The following is a 16969-nucleotide window of genomic DNA, read 5'->3' on the forward strand; positions in this document are numbered from 1 at the left end:
ACTACATGATTCCATATGTGTTATTTCATCGTTTTGATGTCTTCACTATTATTCTACAGCGTAGAAAATATTAAAAATGAAGAAAAACCCTTGAATGAGTAGGTGTGTCCAAACTTTTGACTGGTACTCTATATGTTATGAAGGAATCATATCATAATTCCCAGATTAAGATTATTTCTAGAGAAAAAGATTACATCAGTGAAAAAGATATGGCAGAATACCCTTTGCCCTTTTAATCCCTTAGGTCAATGCTAAAGTAGTGACTCCTCTAATAGCCTGGAGAATATTCTCCTAAAGAGCTTCTAACCTGCACACTCAAATTGAATGGTGCTCAGTAGTCCTAGCAGCTGCATGGACAAAACAAACATGGAAATGGCACCCTATTCCCTATATAGTGCACTACTTTTGACCAGGGCCCTATCCTACTGTACTTCCTACTTTCAAGCAATGCTTTAAGCAATGCCCTGGTCAGCAACACTACCATCAAGTGGATGAATGCTGGTGCAAATTGATGGTAGTGTTATTTTCGAAGATGTCTCAATGCACATGGGACTTGGGAACAACTCTTCTGATGGGCTGTTTGAATGGACTGTCATGTTGATACAGTGTCCTTTAGATCCCGTTTTTCTTGTTTTTGTTATAGATTCAAAAGAGAAGTACAGTTGGCAGTAAAAGGACATCAAAAGGTTGGCAGGTAAGAATTCTTAGTCAAAATACAGTCTCCCTGACAGAGTTTAGTCCAGAAGATCTATCAACACTGGATTATTTACTTGGTTATTTTTATTGAACAAAAATATAAACGCAACATGCAACAATTTCAAAGATTTTACTGAGTTAAAGTTCATATCAGGAAATCTGTCAATGGAAATAAATTCCTTAGGCCCTGATCTATGGATTTCACATGATTGGGAATACAGATATTTATCTGTTGTTCACAGATACCTTAAAATAAATTGGCCTCGCAATGGGCCTCAGGTACTCGTCACGGTATTTCTGTGCATTCAAATTGCCATCAATAAAATGCATATGTGTTCGTTGTCCGTAGCTTATGCCTGCCCATACCATAAACCCACCTCCACCATGGGGCACTCCGTTCACAAAGTTGACATCAGCAAACCGCTCGACTACATGACGCCATACACTTGATATGTGGTTGTCAAGCCGGGTAGATGTACTGCCAAATTCTCTAAAATAAAATTGGATGCAGCTTATGGTAGAGAATTGAACATTACATTCTCTGGCAACAGCTCTGGTGGACATTCCTGCAGTCAGTATGCCAATTGCATGCTCCCTCAAAGCTTGAGAAATCTGTGGAATTGCGATGTGTGACAAAACTGCAGATTTTAGAGTGGCCTTTTATTGTCCCGAGCACAAGGTGCACCTGTGTAATGATCATGCTGTTTAAGCAGCTAATCAAACATGGGACCAACACTTTACATGTTGCTGACAGCGTTTTAGCTAAATTAAATCTCATTAAAATCGGTTCATATACACTCACAGGAAGAATATGACAGTTTTCTAAGCGAGCACTTAGATATTGTCATTTTCACGTTTTCATAAATTCGTAAAATGTTTGGGTTCGACGTATAGTAGGGCATTTGTGAAAATTCTAAAGCAATATCATGTGGGAACGAGGGCCGTGCGTTTGCAGTAAATAAAACCTAATAAATACATGTCTTGTCCAGGACCGGAGTCTACGCAGACCGGTGCGCCATAACCAATCAGAGCTACAGTAGGCCTTCATGCAAATAAGGCATTTGCCACACTGGACTATCATCATTCACTTTTAACTGGACCGTGTGGTTACAGGCAGTAGCAACAGAGTGGCTTTAGATCATTAGAAAGCAATCACTCGGCTACCTGGGGTGGCATGTAGCCTAGTGGTTACAGTCTAGTGGTTACAGCGTTGGGCCAGTAACTGAAAGGTTGCTAGATCACATCCCCGAGCTGTCATTCTGCCCCTGTACAAAGCAGTTAACCAGCTAGGCCGTCATTGTAAAGAAGAATTTGTTCTTAACTGACTTGCCTAGTTAAATAAAGATTAAAAATATATATTTTTTAAATGTCAAAATACACCTGAATGGATTTCTGCAAAAATGTAAATACCACAGGAGTCCTCTTACATTTGGGAACTTTACCGTCTATTGATCAAACAACCCAGTTATGCACATCAACAACAACAACAACAACAACAAGATCAACAGCTAATGCTAGCCAGAGCGAGATGAGCTAAAATCTAACGAGGGAACATTAGATAAACCCTCTCAAACCTTTTCAGCCTGTTGGCTGTCAAAAAAACTGATAAATGATGGGGAATAGTAGTCTGCTCGTCCTTCTGCAGCTTGCCTGCCAATGCATGCTTGTCCCAACACACGTTTTGACAACTGAATGGTAACTTGTCTGCCGCGCCCATTTGATTGATGCCAAATACCTTTGACTGACAACTAAGGGTGCGTTCGTGAATTGCCTCCGGTGAAGCAGAGTGCCCTCTGGGTCGTTCATCAATTCAGAGTGTCGTCAGATTGTCTGTTAATAAATTCAGAGCGTTTTGCTCTCCAAGTGTTCAGAGCGCACACTGCACTATTGGCACTGGATGCTCTGCCAAGGAGGAGTAGGGATAATCCAAGCGTTCCTCACAACGGTAGTGAAGCACCCAAACTAACTGGCTAAAGTTGGCTAGCTTGTTAGCTACTTCTAGACACAAATGAGAGAACACCTCACTCTGACCATTTTACTCGCCCTAGCAGAGCTGGTTAGGCTGTTTACATGTTATCTAGAGCGTTTGTGACTAACTGTGCTGCTGGTAACAATTTAATAACTTTTTTTGTCAACGTTTACTGATACCGGTCATATTTAGCGGGTGTTGCACATTCGTAAATTCATCAGTTATTATGCGAGCTGGCACACTCAGACGAAAGTGCTCTGAAATCGGAATAGATAACCAAAGTGAATTTACCAACGCAAGATATATGCTAACTGGATAACATTCGTTCCAAGTTCAGCATAGCTAGCTAGCAAAGTGATTCCCATTTCTTGCTAGCTAGCCAAATGACACCTGCATCTCTAGCTGTAGCCACCGAAAAGCGAGATGAAGGGGAAAAGTTGGTCACTCACCCACTCCTCCAATGACATGACATCCTCCCTGGATAACAGTTGAACGACTGTTATCCAGTTAGCTAACTCTAGGCTCCAGTGTTTAGCTTACTAAATAAATAGCTACATAAATAGATACGCTAGCCTATTGGCCCACTTTATGACTGACTTGTGATCATTTCCTTTGCTAGTTTGATTGTATTGGCATTCCCAGCCCAGTTACATTCGTCTGTTTTTGTCCAAAATATTGAGTCATTGAAACTGTAACAGTGTATCCTGAATGGATGGAGACAGAAAACAATGTACCAAGCCAGCTGTGATTTACAACCTGATAGCAATATTTTTTGGACTACCAAGAAATGTATTGGTGAATTATACACTGCTCAAAAAAAATAAAGGGAACACTTAAACAACACAATGTAACTCCAAGTCAATCACACTTCTGTGAAATCAAACTGCCCACTTAGGAAGCAACACTGATTGACAATACATTTCACATGCTGTTAAGCAAATGGAATAGACAACAGGTGGAAATTATAGGCATTTAGCAAGACACCCCCAATAAAGGAGTGGTTCTGCAGGTGGGGACCACAGACCACTTCTCAGTTCCTATGCTTCCTGGCTGATGTTTTGGTCACTTTTGAATGCTGGCGGTGCTTTCACTCTAGTGGTAGCATAAGACGGAGTCTACAACCCACACAAGTGGCTCAGGTAGTGCAGCTCATCCAGGATGGCACATCAATGCGAGCTGTGGCAAGAAGGTTTGCTGTGTAGTGTCAGTGTAGTGTCCAGAGCATGGAGGCGCTACCAGGAGACAGGCCAGTACATCAGGAGACGTGGAGGAGGCCGTAGGAGGGCAACAACCCAGCAGCAGGACCGCTACCTCCGCCTTTGTGCAAGGAGGAGCTGGAGGAGCACTGCCAGAGCCCTGCAAAATGACCTCCAGCATGCCACAAATGTGCATGTGTCTGCTCAAACGGTCAGAAACAGACTCCATGAGGGTGGTATGAGGGCCCGAAATCCACAGGTGGGGGTTGTGCTTACAGCCCAACACCGTGCAAGGCGTTTGGCATTTGCCAGAGAACACCAAGATTGGCAAATTCGCCACTGGTGCCCTGTGCTCTTCACAGATGAAAGCAGGTTCACACTGAGCACATGTGACAGATGTGACAGCCTGGAGATGCCGTGGAGAACGTTCTGCTGCCTGTAACATCCTCCAGCATGACCGGTTTGGCGGTGGGTCAGTCATGGTGTGGGGTGGCATTTCTTTTGGGGGCCGCACAGCCCTCCATGTGCTCGCCAGAGGTAGCCTGACTGCCATTAGGTACCGAGATGAGATCCTCAGACCCCTTGTGAGACCATATGCTGGTGTGGTTGGCCCTGGGTTCCTCCTAATGCAAGACAATGCTAGACCTCATGTGGCTGGAGTGTGTCAGCAGTTCCTGCAAGAGGAAGGCATTGATGCTATGGACTGGCCCGCCCGTTCCCCAGACCTGAATCCAATTGAGCACATCTGGGAAATCATGTCTCGCTCCATCCACCAACAGACTGTCCAGGAGTTGGCGGATGCTTTAGTCCAGGTCTGGAAGGAGATCCCTCAGGAGACCATCCGCCACCTCATCAGGAGCATGCCCAGGCGTTGTAGGGAGGTCATACAGGCACGTGGAGGCCACACACACTACTGAGCCTCCTTTTCACTTGTTTGAAGGACATTACATCAAAGTTGGATCAGCCTGTAGTGTGGTTTTCCACTTTAATTTTGAGTGTGACTCCAAATCCAGACCTCCATGGGTTGATAAATTTGATTTCCATTGATAATTTTTGTGTGATTTTGTTGTCAGCACATTCAACTATGTAAAGAAAAAATATTTAATAAGAATATTTCATTCATTCAGATCTAGGATGTGTTATTTTAGTGTTCCCTTTATTTTTTTGAGCAGTGTATTAATCATGCATTGAACTGCATCCATCTATTCTGCAAACAGCGCCTTACTGTACGTCATGGAATTTTTAGTCAAATGTAACCTATTTTTAAACCTCTTATATAGTTGTTGTTTTGTTGCATATTACTAGGAATTTAATATGTTTTACTGACATTGATCGTTTGTTTAATTTCTGCAAAGTTGTTAAAACGCTGTCAGTTCCACTTTAAATTATACTCAGAGTATAAAATAGTCGGCTTTGAAGCCTTTTACCAAGCCCTGGGCAATCTAGCCTGACATGCTGACCACACCGCTTAAGTCACGTGTGCGAGCGTTAAAGAATAAATGTACACATACATGTTATTCAACCATTGCACCCACACTGCTTGCGCGCGTCAACGAGCGTCTGCGTAGATCTAAAATAGAACTTGGTTGTAATTTGTGACGCGCTGCAAGTACCCGCCTCTCCCGTCTCCTCAATGGTTTTTAGGAGCATATACACAGTGCAATGATTGAATAACGTGTATGTGTACATTATTTTGCAACGCTCGCGTCGGTGTGGTCAGCATGTTATCCTTAGCATGGGCAGGGTCAAGGTAAGTTCATATGCCCTGTGATGCATAGTTCCAACTTGATATGAAAAACACTGTCATAATTAATGAATCCTCATGAATATAAACATAATTCTATGGATATTCTGATAAGATTATATTTCGTAAGCCCTTTTGCCTTCTGATTGTTATTATTATTATTATTGTTATAGGACAAATACATGTTGTATGTAGGGTACCATTCGATAGGATGGTTGGTTTTCATATAGCCTGAGTGCCAGTCTGTTTGTGCTATCATGACAACTTGTCACTCATTGTCATACCAAACATGTTTGGCATGACAGTGACAGCAGTGGAGTTGGCAAGAGCACAAATTGATCCAGGGCAGAATAGTCTTGACAGTATGCTAGATGTTCAGAGACAATGAAAATACGTGTAATTTGAAACCGTTTGTTTCATTAGTCATGTTTTTGTCCCCTCCTCACAGCCCTATACTGAGAAGGATTCCAGATATCACCAAAAACACCATGAGTAATTCAGAACAGCTCTTAAGCATAAATGATCACGACTTCACAATGAGGCCTGGCTTTGGAGGTGAGGTTTTTTTAAGTGCTTTATTGCGAGCCTTACAAATCTATCATTATCGTCATCATCCTAATGTACAGTTCACCGATATTTTCGGACATACTTTCAATTCTTACTTAATCATGATTTATCATTAAGTCGTTGTTAAGTCATGCATTGATGTCGATGACAGATTTTCTGAAAGGTTACAGCTGTTTTACTCAAGTGAAGATATAGGCCTTTATGAGTTCTCATAAGCGGATATACACGATGTCTCGTGCTGCAGTGTGCCTTGAATTGATGAGATAACCAACTGGGATTATGTCTGCTGTGATTAATTACACAGTAGTAGCACCAGTCTGGAGCTCAGGGTTTCGATAACACTTCTCTGACTTCTCTAATCTGAAACCTTCTTGGGACCCGAATCCAGCTACTGCTTACTGATGGATTCATCCCAAAACACCAATAAAAGGGGATACATTGAGATGTCATTTAAATCCAAAAATTATTAAGATTCCAGAATAATCTATACAGACAGTGAATTGTAACAGACGTAAACAAAAAATGCAGGGTTATAATTCCGCGGTGGTGTTTAAAGCCAGTGAATAGTTGATGTGTGATTGCTCCATGTGATATGACATATTTTACAGCATACTGACTCAACCATGTATTAACAATATAGATGCAATATGTCTGATATATCATCTTGTGTGAATCTGCACTTGAGCATGCAACAACATTGCCACATCATTTTGTACTAAGAGGCAATGTAGGCTCTTATAACTGAGTCGTATCTTTGACTGTTTTACATTGTGGTTATACATACATACAGTACCAGTCAAAAGTTTGGACATACCTACTCATACTCATCAAGGGTTTTATTTTTTTTATGTAAAAAAAAATGTATTTTCTACATTGTAGAATAGTAGTGAAGACATCAAAACTATGAAATAACACATATGGAATCATGTAGTAACCAAAAAAAAGTGTTAAACAAATCAAAATATATTTTAGATTTTAGATTCTTCAAAGTAAGCCACACTTTGCCTTGATGACAGCTTGTGTTTTTTGCAGGGCTCTGGATGAAAGGGACTAGAAGAGAAAAAGCTCATGGTTTTTAATAGAATTGTCTGGATAAACATGACCCTTAAATACAGCTTCATAATCCAGACAGTTTAGTATTACAGCATTTTGGAAGTATAGTTTTAGATAGCCATTGACCTTTTGTTTTTGTCTGTATTTAATTATGTACTGTCAAGATTACCCCTACTCCGATAATTAACTTATAGAAGTTATTTAAGGAAACGAGTTACATAAATGTTAACATATCTGATTGGTTTTGTTATAGTGCTGTCAAATAATATATATTTTTTTATCAAGTTAGTCGCAGGATTTGCTGTGATTAATCGCGATTTCTGTGATTAATTGTAATTTCAAAAGTGTGCTAAAATTGAACTCTAATTTAGGATTTTTTTTAGAAACATAAGAATATTGACATCTTGATTTTGCTCAAAGTAAGTAAGCTAAACCCAGTAAATTGATAAAGCACACTTTCTTTAACCTCAATCTTAACTTGTTTTGACGTCGCATTGTTGTTTTTAGCTGTATAGATTTATGGATTTGGGATGTTTTCAGTTCATTTAGAACACTGTTTTTTAAATGAGTGCCCGACATTTTTCAAAATGGACCTCAACTTAACTGATTAGTGACAGCCCAATGGAATTTGTTTACTTATGTGTTACGTGTTCTCCTTTGAATTAAGATCAGATTTGAGTTGTGTATCTTTGCAGGACCTGCTGTTCCAGTTGGAGTTGATGTTCAGGTGGAAAGTCTGGACACGATCTCAGAAGTTGACATGGTAAGTGGTTCAATACTTTCTGTGAGCTGTGATGTAAACCAAAATAAAGCCTCCAAGATGCATAGATCATTCATGATTTGAGGATTTGGAAAGAAGAAGGCAAGACAATATGTGATGGCTCTGTTGAAATACCTAGCATTGTCATGCTCTGTGTTTCAGGACTTCACCATGACCCTGTATATTAGACACTACTGGAAAGACGAGCGCCTCTCTTTCCACAGCACCACCAATAAGAGCATGACCTTTGACGGGCGCCTGGTCAAGAAGATCTGGGTGCCAGACATGTTCTTTGTCCACTCCAAGAAGTCTTTCACACACGACACCACCACAGATAATGTCATGCTGAGAGTCTACCCCGATGGCAAGGTGCTCTACAGCCAAAGGTAATTCACCTGGTCAGAGTCAAACTATAGTTTTGTTCTCAGTTTAAAGCATACTGGTGTAATGGAAGAGGTTTAGTGAAACATACTTCTGTGATGATGAGTAACATTGCCTGAGACTGGAAGACTTGATAATAATAGATCGGATTTATATAGCTTCTTTCTACCTACTGAGGTACTCAAAGTGCTTTACATAACATGGGAGAAAATCACCTCACCCAGGGGCGGCTCTAGCCTTTTGGGGGCCCTAAGCAAGATTTGGTTAAGGGACCCCCACCTACATTTTACATACAGGAGCATTTACAGTAGGGTTAAGTGCCTCAATCAAGGGCAAATAGACAGATTATTCACCTAGTGGACTCAGGGACTCAAACCAGCAGCATTTCAGTTACTGGCCCAACACTCTTAACCGCTAGCCTACCTGCCGCCCATAGGGCTCTGGTAAACAGTAGTGCAATTAATAGTTTTCTAATTTGCCAAAAATACATTTTACTCTTGATAGTGGAGACAAATAGTTTACATTTAAAGTTCTACACATTTTGCCATTGGGTAGAGAAAACATGTTGCAGTTTTATTGCTAATTTCTTGCAATTTCCTGTAATTACTTATGCCATGCTAACATGATCTGAGTGAGAATGACTAACGAAATCAATGGGGGCTCCCTGGAGATCAGGGCCCCTGGGCATGTGCCCTGCGTGCCTGTTTGGTATTTGCTCATGATAGTTGGCTAGACTAAATACCGATCCAACAATTGTTAGATGACATGGCCTGAGTGACTGTCAGTGACAGACATAATAAGAGAAAAAGTAATTATGCACACATTTTGAAATTGCACCTTGTGTATTCTACTATTCTTACTCCCAATAGTAAGTTGAGACCCCACTGGGTTCCTACATTTTTTAAATGTTTTTGGTCAGGCCCCGTTGTGGCCGGGGGCACTAAGCAACTGTTTATGTCGCTTATGCCAGGAACCAGCCCTGACTTCTTCCACCACCAAGGTTTTAGCTAAGCAGATACCTTTGTGAACTGTAGTGAGTACAGTAGCTTGTTACATAAAATTAATCCAGAAAAAGCCGACAAATGATGGGTGAAATCTAGTTTGCTAGGTCTGATCACTATTTGGAATGGAATCAACTGAAGAGAAGTGTGTGGTGTTGTAAACACTAGTCTTTGCCAACTGGCAATTTACCCCCAAAGTGATTTCATTACGCAAATCACATAGCTGCCAGATGAGGCAGGCTAAATTTAAACCTTCCATTCTTCTTCTTTTTTCACCCATGAGCAATTTGCAAATGGTAAAGTGCTGTCATGCTGTTATTGTGGGATCTATATCCTGGCCAAGTGTGTCTATATATTTAACTTGACCAATAAATAGACATGCAGTTTGTATCATCACAACACCATTTAATGAATGTGGTGATAAACTGTTTGTCAGTAAAGTATAGGCAAGCTGCAGGCAGAAAGTGAGTTTGTCATTTTAGTGAGTAATCAGAATGCTGGACCCAAGAGAGACACTGAATTTGTAATCCAGTTGGTCCATTTGAGAGTTTAGTCAACAAGAGCCAGTATCAAGATGTCTGTGTCCGTAGCGCCCTCTGCTGGCAGTCGAAACACACTGCATACAGTCTTCTTGACACCTGTGGACACGGATAGTCATTAACACTTCCATCACTGGTGGAGTCAGCGATCCTGCTCCCAAAACTCTGGTTTTGGGACTGTGAAGTCTGCCCTGGTAGACACACAGGCCGTCTGTAATCCCAATCTTGAGGTGGATTATAGGATTTCTCTGTCATTACGGATGTATAGGATTTGTGGAGGGACAGGGTGGTGTGTGTTCTACTTTAGATACAATGCAGGCTCATCATTAGGGTTAATCTCTCCGGGGGTTGGAACCAGAGATTTGACAGACAGAAACAGATTGGGAAGGGGATTAAATACCTGTTTACTATACGTGGACCTCCCTCCCAGAGGATACCGTGTAGCAGCGGGTCTCTTCTATACTGAGCTGGATTATCTCTGCTATTTTCATGTATTCATCCCTGCCCTGGGGGCTCCAAATCTCCTCAAACAACGTACTCTGTGTGTACTGTATGTGTCTGAAATATGATATACAACAACACATATTCACCCACATCCCCCAGCCCCAACCTATTTCTCGTTGTATTATTGTATCTACATTACTCAGTGTATTTCTTGACCTATAGGACAGTCCTTCCAGGATTCTGCGATCTGACCAGTATTATTATTATTATAATAATTTTAACAATTCCCGCATATTATGTGTGGGCTTGTTAATTTGACCAATCACTTCACTAGTTCTGCATAAAACAGTCAAATCATCGCAATATTAGCGCAAGCAACTGAACCACCACTGCAGTTCAAAAAGAGGGATCGCAATTTCTACCAATCGCCGCACATTTACCCCATAATATAGTTCAATCAAGCCACACGTCAACACACTTTTTCCTTTGTCAGTGCATTTTCATGACAAATTGGACAAAATCATTTCATTTTGCCATGCAAAATGTCAGCACTGCTGCTGCAAAATCAAGCATTTTTGTCTGCAAAATATACATGTTTTTTCCTGTGAAAACCCCGGAGAACTACTGATCTTAGCCCGAGTGCCAGTCTGTTTGTGCTAAAATGTCAACTCCTTGTCACTCATTGTCATGGCAAACATTGGCCTTGGCAATGACAGCAAGAGCGCTGGCAAATGCACAAACAGATCTGGGACCAGGCTGTACTCAGCTGTCTGTGTTGTGTTCTCACGCAGGGTGACAGTGACATCAATGTGCAGCATGGACTTGAGTCGCTTCCCTCTGGACACACAGACCTGCTCCCTGGAGATCGAGAGCTGTGAGTCTCTGCTCGGATGACTTCACTTCCATTTTGACTCGCTCTCTCTCTGCTGTCACATTCAATTATATAATATAATGCACCTGTTCATAGACTCTTGTTTCAAGTGGTGGACACTGAACAACATGCCCCTTTCTTTTTCAGACGCGTACACGGATGACGATCTGATGCTCTACTGGAAAAAAGGGAACAATTCCCTGAGCACTGATGACAATATCTCCCTCTCCCAGTTCCTCATCCAGGAGTTCCAAACCACCTCAAAACTAGCCTTCTACAGCAGCACAGGTACAGCACTGAAGGCTGAAACAGCACATGCTGTTCACTGTGATTTATCAAGGTTGGGTTTCTGTTATGCTAATACAATGCATTGTATATGACATATTATCCTCTTCCCTCCAGGCTGGTACAACCGTCTGTATATCACCTTCACCCTGCGACGCCACATCTTCTTCTTCCTGCTCCAGACCTACTTCCCTGCGACTCTGATGGTCATGTTGTCCTGGGTGTCCTTCTGGATCGACCGCCGGGCCGTCCCGGCCAGGGTTCCTCTGGGTTAGCCCTTAGTAGTCCAAGATTTTAGCCAACGCTTGTTCGAAGCTTATTATGATTCTGTCTTCTACAGTGTTGATGTTTCGTTATTACAAAGCCTAAACACCACTGATATTCTGCTTTCGGTAGCATATCCTGCTGTGTCCCTAAGTTTCAATCTTTCTGAACAGACGTGTGTTGTGCTGTGCTCCAGGTATCACCACGGTGCTCACCATGTCCACCATCATCACTGGAGTCAACGCCTCCATGCCCAGGGTTTCCTACATCAAAGCTGTGGACATTTACCTCTGGGTCAGCTTTGTGTTTGTGTTCCTATCGGTGATAGAGTACGCTGCAGTGAACTACCTGTCTACGGTGCAAGAACGGAAGGAAAAAAAGCTACGAGAAAGGGTAAGTGCCATTTTAACAATCCCATGGATCCAAAGTGTCAGTTTCTCAGTCTGTAAAATATGCCCTGGGAAGAGTTTACCATTTAAAATTCCTCTGGAAAAAGTGCAGGCTAGATGTGTACAGTATGCGCTTGTCGGATGGAAAATGTGGGTACTGTAGCTCGGGATCAAACCCAATCTCTGTGTCTGTCTGCAGCTGCCCTGCACCTGTGGCATGACCCACCCAGGCATGATGGGCAGCTACAGCGAGGAGGACATCAACAACACGGGGAACTATGGCTGTATGCTCGAGGAGAACGGCGCCATGAAGCAGCAGAGGATGATGGTCCATCTGGACATTGAGGAGAACAACCAAATCACAGGACATGTGGGCTCCAGTGCCTACAGCAGCATGTGGGTCGACACCCACGCCATAGACAAGTACTCCCGGGTCATCTTTCCTGGGTCGTATACTCTGTTTAACATCATCTACTGGTCCTGCTACCTCTAAAGATGCACAGAATGGAACGGAGGTAGTTTTCCCAGATATAGAACCTTCAAAACACAGAAAGTGTCACAGTATGTTGCAACACCCTTTATACTGTGACACTTTCTATGTTTTGAAAGTTCTATATTTTGAAAATGTGATTGCTGACATGCAAAGCATTTTGGGACTGTATCAACAGTGGACTAAGGCAAATACCAAAATATAGTTTTTGAGCGGTATTTTCCTTTAAGTGAGGGAACAAAGCTATACCAAATCATTTCTGTAACAATAAGTACATTATTGTGCAGTTTAAATGAGAGTAGCATCCAGAATTGCATGTCTTGGCAACTTTGTAAAACGTTAATGCAATGTCTATGAAAACAGTGTCCAAATGGTTATTTCAAACTGTGCTATATAATTTCAGGGTATCATTTTGTGTATTTTGGTTTCAAAATGGACCATTACACCCATTTGATTTGTGTTCCCCCTTTTCTGGATATGCTTGAATATGTATTGAATAACAGTACTTGTAGTGTTTTAGCATGAATCTGTTAACTGGTTAAAAATTATTCCATGCATTTCTTTCCATTTCTGCGCACCCTTCTCATTTATTTTAGTGTTTGATTCAACATGTGGGACAGGTTATTGACATTTTTATTTTGTCATTGATTTAAATGTTTTCTTCTAATGGCTGTTTGTGAATTCTGTACATTATTCTTACATTTAGTTCATAGGCTACATATTTCTTATATGATGATGACAGCTTCATTCACGTGCAATGAAATCTACTGGACTAACAGATTGAAGAAAACCCAAAATATTATTATCAGTAGACTTTTGTCAGATTAATTATTACATTTCCTGAATGGAGATATAAAAAAGTTAGGGTTACATGCGTAACCCCGGTAACCCCGGTTCTATGCTAATATGAGTGAGACGGGATTCACGGCTCTATGGGCTCGAAAAACCAATCGCGCAACATCTGTTGGAGACAGACGGGTCAAGCGGCGAATGAGGTGAGCCCCTCTCCCACTCAGGAGGTTGAAAAGATTTGGCATGGGCACTCAGATCACGAAAAGGTTCCACAGCTGCGCCGTTGAGAGCAACTTGACTGGCTGCAACACCACTTGATATGGCAACTGCACCGCCCTTGACTGCAAAACGGTGCGGACGGCCCAGTACATCCAGGATCTCTATATCAGACGGTGTCAGAAGAAGGCCCCCAAAAAATGCCAAATACTTCAGCCCCCGAAGCCATAGACTGTTCACTCTTGCTACCTTCCGGCAAACGGTACCAGAGCATCGGCTCTTGGAACAACAGGCTTCGAGACAGCTACCTCCAATCCATAAGACTGCTAAATAGTTCATGAAATGGTTACCCGGACTATCTGCATTGATCTGCATCTTGCACTGACTCTATGCACACCTGGCTTCGGAGGGCATGTCTGAGATGTCTCACATTAGAATATAGCCAACTCCCGTATCAGCAGAAATGCTCTCTGAAGCCAGGGTAGTCCCAAGAACATCACCCCCTCAGTGGCTTCAACAGTGAGGCAGTATACACCAACAGAAGATGCAGTGACATCCAGAAGGTAAAGTAATAAAGGTATGAGGTGTGGTCCAACATGCCACAACACAAATCTCTCTTAAGGAAATGCCTTACAACAGTGCCCAAGAGGTATCCATACCTCTGGTGGAATAAGCCCATTTTAGTCATTTTAGCAGACGCTCTTATCCAGAGGGACTTACAGTTAGTGCATTCCTCTAAAGATAGCTAGGGCGGTAACCCTAGCATATATATTTTTTTAGGGGGTTTATCAGCGTTAATATCGCAGATACAAAATAATATACAAATAAAAACCTTTTATTCTTCAATAAAATAGCCTTCACTATCCAAAGGGGGGATAGCCCTTGCAGGGAGGCACCCAAAAGTCACAGAGGTCATTGTCGTTGTAGCGCAATACTCTCACTTCATCCAAGCAAATGCGCAAATTGCATACTGGACATAAACAGTGGAGACGCTATTCTTCCGTAGAAGTGCAGGGCGGCGGGTGGAAAGGCATTAACTCAATGTTAAGCGAGACAATTTTAATTGCCACTGTCCTTAGGCATAAAGGCGGGTTTGGGTACGAATGTTACCCTTGATAACTCTGGGGCAAACTGTAGGCATGAATGGTGGAATGCGTGCAGCTCACTCACTCACTGTGCGGATGTAAGTGCAATCAGCAAAGATGTCTTGAATGAGAGATATTTCCAGCGGCTCAAAAGTTTGCTGTGAAATCGGCCCACGCACAAAAGAAAGATCCCAAGATGGGGCTAAAGGCTTGGAGACTGGGCGTAAACGATGCTCTCCCTTCATAACAGAGGATGTTTCCATATTGTGTTGTCCTCAAAGCCTATATGACAGGCAGAGATAGCGGCTAAATAGACCTTAACAGTGAACTGTTTTTCGGCCACACCACCAAACATATCCTCTCACAGGCCAGGTCCAGATGGCCATGGTTTCTTAGTGAGAGTGTAAAATCTCTCTGCCCACCTGGGTCGAAAGATCCCTGCGTAACGGTAGTTGTCAAGGCTTCAGAGCCTAACCAGAACCGCTAACCAGAGCCTCCCTGGCCATCGAGGGGCTAACAAGATGAGGGATAATACTTGTTCCCTCACTCTGTTTAGAGTGGGGAGTAGCAAGCATAGAGGAGGAAAAGCGTAGAGAATTACCCCTTTGCCAAGTGTGTGCCAGCGCGTCCAATCCCAGTGGTGTATATCCTGCTATCGCCAAGAACAATAGACAACACGTCTTTGTGCTGTGAAGAGATCTACGGCAGCTAGACCGTATCACTCCCAGATCTGGTTCACCGCCTGGGGATGGAGTCTACCCGTAACAGGTTCCCTCTGGACAACAAGTAATGAGAGGAGTCGTGCGTAAGGAGAGGAAGTGTGCCCTGCTCCACAGTCTTGACAGCTAGTCTGTGTCGATGCAGAGCTAGTGACACCCTGGTGTGTTGATGTATGCCACTACAGTCGTATTGTCTGTCCTGACAAGGATATGATAATATCGAAGGAAGAGCAAAAAGTTGATCAGTTTGAATAAAACACTGTCAGCAGTTCGAGGTCATTTATAGTGTGGCAGAGCTGTGGGGATCCTCGTGCACTTTACCCCACCCTGTTCATGACGACACTACCCCTAGGGGAGTGCGTGAGAAGAAGATCGAGGGGCTCTTCCAGTTACGGAGCGCTGAGAGACAGTCTGTGACAGTGGAAGCTCCTCAGAGGAGGAAGGGGAGGACCATCCTCCTCAGTGAATCTCATTTATTTATTTATTTTGTGTAACATTTAAAAAGTTAGCCTTTTTAGATAAAATGATACAAAATATATTCACAAATAATTGATTCAAACACACTGTGTTTGCAATGAAGGTCTACAGTAGCCTCAGCAGCACTCAATAGGGTAGCACCATGGTGTAGCCGGAGGACAGCTAGCGTCACCCTTTTCCATAGACTTCACAGTAATTATGACAACTTATGGAGGACATCCTCCAAACCATCAGAGCTTTTGCAGCATGAACTGACATGTTATCCACCCAATCAAAATATCAGAGCATGAATCTAGTACTAAAAGTATAAGCTACAGCTAGCTAGCACTGCAGTGCCTAAAATGTGGTGAGTAGTAGACTCAAAGAGAGAGAAAGACAACGGTTTTGAACAAATTAATCTCTTAAAAAAAGAAGTGCAGGTCGGGACACGAAGTGAACTGTTGGATGCCCCTCACTGCCGCTGGAAACGTACCCCTAGGTAGGACGTCCCTTCTTTCCCCGAGGGAATTAAGTGGGCGGGATCTCGATGAGGCAGGAGCGAAGGAACGCTTCCCCGCCGGCCTCTGTTAGGAGAGTCGAACTAAGGGTTCGCAGCCTGGTGCGTTGCTGAGGGTTTTGCGTTGCACACAATCCTGGTGCCAGCGTGTTGCCCTCTCCCTACCGCAAGGCCTTGGCTCATGGAAGGGGAGAGCGGGTTACCCAGATCTTGGGGACAAGCAGAAGTTAAAGGCTTCGCCTACCTTACAAAGATTTTGTGTATCAGTTCCTTCGGTGTGATAGGACTATGGAGGAAATCTGCCTTTTCCTTGTCCGAGAGGCTGGACATGTTGAGCCACAAGGCTCCACCACCGCAAGGCTCATGGCGCGCCCACAACCTTGTATGACGACTCTGGAGGCCCGGAGGTTGAGATCTGCAATGACAGATCTCGTCCCATAGGTACTGGATGACTGTGCCTTTGCCTAAGATATTGCCTAGCAACAAATTGGCCTGGTAAGCCAACAGTAGGGACATTACGTTCAATTCACATACA

At 42.8% G+C, this 16969-nt stretch overlaps 1 protein-coding gene across 1 annotated transcript; it reads left to right on the forward strand.

The window, feature by feature from the left end:
- Positions 1-647: 647 nt before the first annotated feature.
- On the forward strand, positions 648-13582 carry LOC115139590 (gamma-aminobutyric acid receptor subunit rho-1-like). The gene is made up of 9 exons (XM_029677147.2): positions 648-694; positions 6054-6160; positions 7921-7988; positions 8148-8371; positions 11142-11224; positions 11369-11509; positions 11624-11776; positions 11967-12163; positions 12359-13582. The coding sequence occupies exons 2-9, from the start codon at positions 6094-6096 to the stop codon at positions 12650-12652; spliced, it is 1227 nt and encodes a 408-aa protein (XP_029533007.2). The 5' UTR covers positions 648-694; positions 6054-6093; the 3' UTR covers positions 12653-13582.
- The last annotated feature ends 3387 nt before the right edge of the window (positions 13583-16969 follow it).

This window comes from Oncorhynchus nerka, linkage group LG13 (genome assembly GCF_034236695.1).
Source record: "Oncorhynchus nerka isolate Pitt River linkage group LG13, Oner_Uvic_2.0, whole genome shotgun sequence".
Taxonomy (NCBI): domain Eukaryota; kingdom Metazoa; phylum Chordata; class Actinopteri; order Salmoniformes; family Salmonidae; genus Oncorhynchus; species Oncorhynchus nerka.

Bases quoted from the DNA above. Each gene is read 5' to 3' on its own strand.
- LOC115139590 (XM_029677147.2), top strand. From the start codon at position 6,094: ATGAGTAATTCAGAACAGCTCTTAAGCATAAATGATCACGACTTCACA. The intron at 6,161-7,920 runs GTGAGGTTTTTT...GTATCTTTGCAG, and splicing joins AATGAGGCCTGGCTTTGGAG to GACCTGCTGTTCCAGTTGGA. The intron at 11,777-11,966 runs GTTAGCCCTTAG...GCTGTGCTCCAG, and splicing joins CCCGGCCAGGGTTCCTCTGG to GTATCACCACGGTGCTCACC.